This window comes from Triturus cristatus, chromosome 12 (genome assembly GCF_964204655.1).
Source record: "Triturus cristatus chromosome 12, aTriCri1.1, whole genome shotgun sequence".
Lineage (NCBI taxonomy): Eukaryota > Metazoa > Chordata > Amphibia > Caudata > Salamandridae > Triturus > Triturus cristatus.
In genome coordinates, this window is record NC_140595.1 from 686,087,334 (window position 1) to 686,097,398 (window position 10,065).

Here is a 10,065-nt window from a genome sequence, read left to right on the forward strand (position 1 = left end):
TATTGTATTATTTGAAAGACTTGTTTTATGGTGGAGCCTGAGAACAGGGATCCTAGCCAGAAGGCCATTGTGATGGGCTGTATTCTGCAATTAATTATTTAAAGATTGTTTGCATTTCTTATTCCAAGGCATTAAGAAAAACCAGCTGTATCTTATGGTATGTGATATCCTAAAATTGTATATTTGTAAAGTACTCAGGAGAAGCAGTACTCCTGTGATTCTCTTAAAGTTGTCAGGATCAATATTATGTATCCCTATGAGACATATGAAGGGGAGGGCACCGCATTCTCACCCTCTGCTCCAATATGTCATCATTGGGCCTCAATCGCACCATGTTGTGATTATCACAATCATATGTAAGATGGTGTGTGAGTAATGGCTCCTATCAGTACTTGTTGTGCTGATGTGTCACCTATTTACTGTCACTGTGTCAGAAACAGACCACAGCCCGGTGGTTAAGGCTTACTATATTACTAACAATAAGGACAATATATGCTGTGTATGTGTAGGATGAAAAGTGTGTGAAATTGTAGGAGTCTGTGTAAAGGTACAACAATTTGTTGCTATATCAGCATCCAGTCGAAGACAAAAGGCATATGGTTCGTGCTTTTATGCAGCCAACATGTTTTGGTGACCGGTTGGGCAAGACAATTCCACACCTTCTTCAGGACACACACTCCTAGCAATAAGAAATTAAGAGAAAGGTGATTATTTTCTTCTTTTCACAACACCATTAAAAAGATTTGGTTGTTGGTTTGACACTCAACACTTGAGTCACTGGAATAACGCCACTCCGCTACCTGAAGAGAAATGTTAGGTACACATGGTTAATAAGCTGCAGGGAAGGGTAAAAAATGACATTACTGTGGACTGTCTGAATGTGTTGCCCATGCTATCTAATTGTTACTTTGCTTTCAGCAGAGACAAAAGTACCAGTGTAGTGGTGAGTGTAGTGGTGAGTGCCACAAGATGCGGAAGGAAGGAGCAGGCAGGAAGTAACAATGAGGAGGCAGAGCCTTTAATGTTACACTTATCCTGCCTCACACATGCAGTGTCATTATATATCCCATGCAGAGTTCATTTTACCTATTAACTCACAAGTTGTCACAATGTATTAACAACTGTGCAAAAGTGTGGTGGTGTGCTTGCCAATATTTGAGAAACACCAGTGTGCATGTTCACTACACGTTCACATATAGCCTGTTTCAGACTCCCAGGTTGAGACTAGCCACATTGTCGTATATGAGAGGAGTTGGCAGGAAAAGGAGGAATTAAAAAACAAATTGGCAAGCGAATGGGTATGTAAGACAGAACATCTGCAAGGTCTCAGAGCTTGATATACTACAAGCAAGAACAAAATTTGCCACTGAAGTGCGGACACCGATTGCAAGCCAGTGTCTTTGTTATGACAATTTCGAGCAAAAGCAGAGCTGGGCTTCAAGGAGCAATTTAATTCCCTTTGCTTGCGCTGGCTCTGTGCCTCAAAGGGACAATGAACGATTTTGGGACTATGAGAATCATGGTAGTTTTTTGTAGACCTGTTTATCAAGTCAGTGTTGTGAACTTCAGGTGGCTGTATCAAGCTCTGAGCAAATTAAAGACCACTTGATACAGTTGGTCCTCTCCAGTCCAAGCCATGAAGATGTAGCAATGTGCTGGATTCATTTGGGATAGTATGAAAACCCTTCCAGAGTGGTCAAAAACAGGTTCTCTACACTTGAGAAAATGTAGAATCTTAGGAGGTTACATTAATGCTGGTATTTTCATGGTTAAAGGCATTTTGAGCTACTACAGGTTCTCCACTTAAAGATATACATGCCTTCATGGCTTACACAATGCCATGTCACCCTGTTATGGAAGAATAGAAGGAGGTTGGACTCACCATCCACCAGTCTGAAAACATTAGCAAAAGGCATCCAAATACACACCAGAAGAAGTTAACTGAGAGAGAAAGAGAGGCGACCTGGAGACCATAAGCAACTAAATTTCATTTTAGCGTAACCCTCACTTGGGGCCTGATTTAGAGTTTGACGGATGATATTCTGTGACAAACATGAAGGATATACCGTCCGCCTTATTAAAAGTGCTTTAGGATATAATGCACTTGTAATAAGGCTGGTGGAATATCTGTCTTGTTTCTGACAGTGACACACCACCAAACTCAAAATCAGGCCCTTAGTCTGACGTCAAGTCGCACCACCAGATCTCTAGGCAGAGAAAGACTCTCCAAATGACCAGAGGTCAATACCCATTACCATGTCACAACCTAGCATCACAGTGACTAGATGCACACATATTAACTTATGTGTCTATTGTGTTGAGCAAGATCATCGGTAATGGTTTTCAAGAATGAAACTACACGGGATACTTGGAGATCCAGGAGATACTGCAGCATTATTTATACACTATACATGGCACTTGTCACAGAGGTGTCCCCGACTCCTGTGGGAATGGGGTGGGAGAAAGGAAAAGGTGAATGCCAGAAATCAAAAAAATCATATTTAATCAAGGCTCTTTTCTCACCGACTGCTTTTTAATTGGGCCTGTTCATTTATTGTCTGTTCTGCTCTAGGTGTCCCTTCCTCTTTCCAGTCAAAGGATGAACTCACCAAGTTCCTTACAATGGGGATCTACACATGCTCGGCTCAGCATGCGGCACTCAACCAAGGACAGGTACCTAGAAATTCTTTCAGCGTTGCTTGGCAGACCTAGATTTAATCTCACATAAGAGAATGTCTTGTCCAAGTACCAGGCCAACTAGGGTTGGATTATTTTAATATTACGGTCACCAAATATTAGAAGTCTGGTGACCTGGCATGGAAAAATGATGGCAAACTATGAAACTGCTTCACTGAGATATAGATTGCTTCCAACCTTGTGGGGGCAAGTGCAGATTCACCCTTGATAAGGAAGGTGATGATCTGCATATATGTAGGTTTAAGGTAGTATTGATCATTTGTAATACGGGTAGCTGCAGGGCTTGCTATGTCCATCCATCAACTTCCATGTGAGCTGATTCTATCTTTGCAGTTTGACTGGTGCGCATGGGTGCCGAACATGCCCTGCTCCATGCGCCAGCCACCACCGTCATGCAAGGGGAAGGTAACGATGGATGACATCATGGAGTCGCTACCAGACACTCGTCAGTCCTGTATCCAGATGGCAATCACGTGGCACTTGGGGCGCATGCAACCAGACATGGTGAGTTGTGAGGGCAAGATGGAGAGGAACAGAGGTGGGCAAACTCCCCCAAAATACACCACCTATAAAAAGCAGACTTCTAGGCCAGTGACGCTGTGACCTCAGTTCAAATCCATTATGAAACCGTTAAGTCACATTTAAGTGCCTGTCATGAACCATAAGATAATTTGTTATCATATGCATCAATTGCAAGCAATGATGGTGTCCAGAAAAAATACAAAACCCTATTGTTAATTTTTTTAGTGTGCATCACACCACAGTGATAACATTCCATGTAGAATAATTCACATAGCAAAATACTGTTCATCCCTGAACATTTATTTACAGTATAATGCAACTCCACGCAGTGTACTGATACATCTGTGTATATGCGTTACAAAAATGAAACCCCTAGATACACATGCATATCATTTTTTATGAATCCAAATCTACAGTAACTGATTATGCAAGCAGGGTATCACCTCTGCAGCCCTTTCTTTGCTTCCCAGTCCATTGAGTCCCACGTTTACGTGCTACACTGTTGGGCTGGTTCTCAGCCAAGAATGTCCAAAATAGAAACAATACTTTCAGGATAGCCACTGAGAATGTATATTACATTTATATTCACTATATGCACATTCATCTTCCATGGATATCCATAACATCTGCTGTAGCCCTACTCCTGGTTTAATCCCACTCGAAATTAAAAGGAAAGGCAAAGTTACACGCAAATTGGAGACAACATGTAATGTTAGTCATACTGCAAACATATTTGAAGACCAAAGTATGCTTAAGGTAGGGGCTAAGCCTTCAAAACTTGTTGTCATGCACTGACCCTCAAAGCTTTGTTGACCATTATTTATTGCAGATACATTTTTACCAGAGATCTCGGTGTGCCCACTGTATCCTCCCATCTGCCCCGGTATGTCGAGGGCACCATGGCATTGAACCTTCGTGTGCAGTGGTAGTTAGTGCTTCTCCTTTCCTTCTTTCTACAGATATCACTTGGTCACGATGAGGATCTATACTTTACAGAGAAAGAAGTAAAAGATCTGATCCAGAAGTTTCATTCTGAACTGGAGCTTGCGGAACAAGAAATCGACAAACGGAACCATAGTCTGGAGCTGAAGTATGAGTACCTGAAGCCCAGCAATGTTGAGAACAGCATCACCATCTAAGGATACTGTGACCTCTATCATCAAACTGTGACATCTGTGTGCGGAGAAAATCTCTCATGCAAGCTTCTTCCCAGATGAAGACATTCATGTAAGACCCTCCCCAGATGAAAACTCTTGTGTAAGCATTTTCAAGAGTGGCAGCCAAATTGTAAGTACCTCACCAGACGGAGACCCTCATGTAAGCCCCTTGCCAGGTGTTGACCGTTGTGTAAGCCACTTCGTCAGAAGAAAGACATTGTATAAAGCCACCACACAGAGCGACCTTTGTGTGAGCTCCCGATCCACAAGTGGTCCTTTGTGCAAATCAGACTTTTGTTTCTACGCCTCGCCCTGGATACAAGTTACGTACACTAGGTATATCTAATTTCAATACATAGTTGTGACTTTAACTATGGACCATAGCCCTTTGCTGCGAGTTTAACTGTTCCTTTAATGAGATCCATGTCATCATTTGATTTCTTCTTACTCTAAACTGAGTCCTGTTGCTGCCATCTCAATCACACAATGCACAACCTTTGTGCTTATTAAGTTGAAGGATTGGGCAACCAACTTCTGACCCAGAAATTGTCTCAAGGGAATTTACTAAAGCTCTAATCCTTGGGTATGTAAGCAGTCGGTGGTCATAATAGTCAACCTCTGAGCACTGCTAGATTGCAACTCGCATGGATACTTAAAACTCAGCGTTTCCATGTTACTTGATTTGCCCAACGTGGCAATACCTTTGCCGGTATATTTCCTAATAGATTTGGAATATGCTTTGGGTCCCATTGCATAGTCTGTCCTCCTCTCTTGGTATATTTCACCCTCCGATGCATACAAGCCCACAGGATTATCACTCAAGGTTAATTTACTGTTGCCTGGTTTATAGAGAATAGCAGCAATAGCTTGCAGCTATAATTTCTGGTATGCTACCACTCCTCTTTCTTGTTACAATCTTAATGCCTGATTTATATGTTGGCGGAAAGGATACTCCTTTACAACGGCGACGGAGTAGCCTTTTGACAAACATAATGGCCTATCGCCTGATTTAAAAGTGTTATGAAGGTTTAAAAGACTCAAAAGGTGTGATGATGATGGAGACTTCTCTGTCTCTGCCATGGTTAGACCTGCTATAGGCACCTGCTGCTCGAAGGCACGGCCCTATGACCACACTGTTTCATAAAACACAAATAATGGTGCAACAAACTATCAATATGAATTTTTAAAAAGTCCAATTCCAGATTGTATATATTCCATATCTTTTTTATTTCACATAGGCATAAAGGAAACAAGACTCCAGACGTTAAAGCAAACAGCCAACGCGTTTCGTTCACTACAAGTGAACTTCTTCAGGGCTGTAACATAATGAATACAATAGATACATAAACATAGCCCGAGATAGGAGAACATGAATGTACACATAGCAAACAGGAAAAAGAGAAAAACACCCAAATACAATATGAATACATTAAATCGTCAAAATATACACTGTAAACCCATTACACTCAAAGCACAATCCAAATTTAAAATCATACTAAAACATCCATAACAACCAACATAGATGGTGCCCTTAAACTTTATAGTGTGGCTCAAATGTTAAAACACCACCATAAATCCAACATCATATATCATGATTCCATAGTCAGGAGAGATTCCAATACCAAAGAGGTGAATCATTTTGCATTCCAATCATGACACAATGTTATATTAGACAATCATATGCCTAACTACAATCAACATCACTAATACAATCTTGACCAGTATAAAGTTTGCTGTAGTCACAAAGATTGAAAAAAATGAATAACGAAGGAGGAAAAATGGAGAGAAAACATTGACCGAGATGTACCATTCCTGCATTTTTAGTCCTTTTTACTTTCCCTTGCGACGCTGGGCTTTACGCTGTTTTAAAATTTATAAAATTGTATGCACTGTGTTTTATTTGGGCACTGCTAAACTCCTACCTGTACACCTTGTACCGCATACTCCCCGGTCCACCATGGGTTTTATTCCCGATTGTTGTGGAGGGAGGCGCGGCATATTTGAGATACTTCCGGGGCTAGAGGTGAGGGGAGGTGGAGTGCCGCTCGTTACTGATCACCTGATCAGCAGCATAAATTAAAATGCCACACGCTTCGCACAGCGGACGCGCGTTGCAAGAGAAAGCTGCATTCCTGCCTTTTTAGTCCTTTTTACTTTCACTCGCGACGCTGGGCTTTACGCTGTTTTAAAATTTATAAAATTGTATGCACTGTGTTTTATTTGGGCACTGTTAAACTCCTACCTGTACACCCTGAACCGCATACTCCCCGGTCGACCATGGGTTTTATTCCCGATTGTTGTGGAGGGAGGCGCGGCGTATTTGAGATACTTCCAGGGCTAGAGGTGAGGGGAGGCGGAGTGCCGCTCGTTACTGATCACCTGATCAGCAGCATAAATTCAAATGCCACACGCTTCGCACAGCGGACGCGTGTTGCAAGAGAAAGCTGCATTCCTGCATTTTTAGTCCTTTTTACTTTCACTCGCGACGCTGGGCTTTACGCTGTTTTAAAATTTAGAAAATTGTATGCACTGTTAAACTCCTACCTGTACACTTCGTACACCCTGTACTGCATACTCCCCCGGTCCACCATGGGTTTTATTCTCGATTGTTGTGGAGGGAGGCGCGGCATATTTGAGATACTTCCGGGGCTAGAGGTGAGGGGAGGCGGAGTGCCGCTCGTTACTGATCACCTGATCAGCAGCATAAATTCAAATGCCACACGCTTCGCGCAGCGGGCGCGCCAAAGGCAAGCCCGTCTGCGCCCGTCCGTGCCCGACTGGGTCCAGGGGCCACGAACCCTGCCCCTTTTAGTAAATTCTTGATGACTTATTCCCGGAAATCATCATTTGACTTACGCCCTAGGTCTAAAATTAAATGTAGATTCATAACTCCTGATAATCCGTCCTCCATCTGTTACTGCTGTGGCTTCTCCTTCTTTACCCACCTCGGGAAGGCATACACTGATGTTACTTCTCGCCCCCTGAAATTCAATAATCTGCGACATCCTCCCATTAAAACTCAAATAGCTCCGTCTAAAGACTTTACGATCTTCAGCCTTAATTGCAGATCACTTCCCAAACACAAGGAAGATCTATGTGACCTGCTATCTAACACTCATCCCGATGCCATTTTCCTAACAGAAACATGGCTAAATGAGAGTTCAGGTTCGGATGTGGCAATCTCCCTACCCCCTAACTATACTATTCTCAGGAAGGTCCAATCTCCCTCTTGCCTTTCCTGGCAAAGGTATTGGAACGACACGTGGTCAAAACACTGAGTGACTTCGTGGAAAGTCATGGGGCCTTGGCCCCAAGACAGGCTGGCTTTCGCCCAGCCCACTCAACTGAGTCCGTCATAACATCAGTCCTGGATAACCTCCGACAAGGAATGGACACCGATCAACATCAGGCCCTGATCCTCTTAGACCTTTCCGCCGCATTCGACACCGTGGACCATACCATCTTACTTTCACGGGTCGAGGCGGCGGGAATCCGAGGAACAGCCCTACTATGGCTGTCCTCCTTCTTGAGCGGTCGGACTCAGGCGGTTCGTCTGGGAGAGTTCTCTGCGGAATCGTTACCCATCCAGTGCGGTGTACCCCAAGGTTCCTCACTATCCCCCCTTTTATTTAATCTCTACATCGCCCCTCTTATTTTTGCTTTACAGCAGCTGGAGGTCTCTGTGTACAACTATGCAGATGATCTCCAGCTCATCTTTCACCTTTCCTCTGCCCCAGAGTCCATATCCAAGGTTCAGTCCATCATGACCTTTATCCAGGACTGGATGAATTTCAACCACCTGAAACTCAACCCCGATAAGACGGAGTTGGTGTTGACAGGTGGTTGCTCCAGTCCCTGGTCCCCCTCCTTCTGGCCCCCATCACTAGGTCCCCCACCCACTCCTGTATCCTCTGTCAAAACCCTTGGTTTCAAAATCAATAACCAACTTTCCTTACACTCCCAAGTCTCTGTCGTGGTGTCATCAGCCTTTCTCTCACTCAGAACTATCCGCAGAGTCTCACGATTTTTTGCCCCAGACGCGCTCAAACTAATTCTACTGGCCATGGTGACATCTCGCCTAGATTATGGCAATGTCCTCTACCATGGCATGCCTGACTACCTCATGAGGCGCCTCCAGCTGGTTCAAAACCAGGCAGCTCGGCTGGTTTTTAACCTTTCCAAATCACACCATGTTACCCCTCTTCTTATTTCCCTCCATTGGCTCCCTGTCCGGCAGCGCGTCTTATTCAAGCTCGGCTGTACTATCTTTAAAGCCAGGACAGGATCCGCCCCCTCCTTCATCAACTCAGCTATTCAACCCTATACCCCATCACGAGACCTCCGATCCTCCTCCCACCACCTTCTCGTGGTTCCCCGTTTCAAACGGAAGAAATGGGGTGGTTCCAAATTCGCTACCACGGGCCCAGCTTTTTGGAACTCTCTCCCACTGGCCCTCAGATCCTGCACTCAATACCCCCTTTTCCGCAGAGATCTCAAGACTTTTCTCTTTACCCAAGCCTTCCCATCCTGATCCTTTTACCGTCCCCCCCCTCTTCCGACCGATTGAGCAGCTGTTACCAGTGAGCGCCAAGAAACCGCCAGGTGTACGAGCGCTATACAAAACCCTTCAAATTCAAATTCAAATTCAAGGACCATATTAACAAAGTTGGAGGAGGAATTGCAATTATTTAAAAGAATATCTATACTTATAAATGGGAGGATTTATCCTACACAGGCTGCGAAGCCAGCTTATTCAAACTCTTGCTCACCACCCAATTCACCTTCTCTGGGATCCTGATTTATCGACCTCCAGGTCCTGCTGGACCTTGGGCATCAATGCTTCCTGAACTCCTTGCTCCCTTGTTAATGGAGGCTACAAATTTCACCATCTTAGGAGATTTAAATATTCATTTGAATGATCCCAAGTGCACTATCCGCTCTGATTGCTGATTTAGCAGCTATGAATGTTCTACTTCATAATTCGGGACCCACTCACCAGGCTGGTCATTTACTCTACCCGATTTTTTCGAGCTTAGATAACATCACATGCCAGACAGCTCTCCCCATTACCTGGTCAGATCACTTCCTGGTCAATTTTAAGGTAAAACTGGGAACGCAGTGTATGAACCCCTCTGCCCTTTCTCCTAAAGTTGGTTTCAGAAATTGGAAAAATTTAAACATTGATCAATTTAACCAACATCTTCTTAACAATATCCCTGCTATTCCCCCTAACAAAGTTGCGGCGGCGGACAGTATCCAATCCTGGCTGCTGACCTCTGTGGACGCATGTCTACCTATGTCAAATAAAAAGAGGAACAACCACCGTCCCCCTGCCCCTTGGTTCTCGGACAAATTAAAAATAGTTAAATCTTCATGCAAAGCTCTAGAAAGACGCTGGAGAAAGATCTACGCACCAGAATCTAAACTTGCTTATAAACGGGCAAAAAAGGACTACCATGATTTATGCAAAGCGGCTCGTGCGGAGCATGTAAACCATACCATCTCTTTAGCACATAACAATCCTAAAGTTCTTTTCAAAGCTGTTGAAGAGTTGTCGGGCACAATCTGCCAACCTACACCTCCGGAGCTAAATATGGCTCAATGTGAAAATTTGGCTGAGTACTTTGTTGATAAAATTTAAAAAATGTATACTGAATTCAACAATATGTCTACTAATTCGGTGCCGTCT

At 43.7% G+C, this 10,065-nt stretch overlaps 1 protein-coding gene across 1 annotated transcript in view; it reads left to right on the forward strand.

Moving 5' to 3' along the window:
- Positions 1-6,881, forward strand: part of LOC146780092 (polyunsaturated fatty acid lipoxygenase ALOX12-like) — a 193,821-nt gene extending 186,940 nt beyond the window's left edge. Inside the window, exons 12-14 of the mRNA XM_085638369.1 lie at positions 2,573-2,673; positions 3,031-3,201; positions 4,179-6,881. Of these exons, the coding sequence (XP_085494495.1) occupies positions 2,573-2,673; positions 3,031-3,201; positions 4,179-4,358 (452 nt within the window). The 3' untranslated portion in view covers positions 4,359-6,881. The remainder of the gene's footprint in view (positions 1-2,572; positions 2,674-3,030; positions 3,202-4,178) is intronic.
- The last annotated feature ends 3,184 nt before the right edge of the window (positions 6,882-10,065 follow it).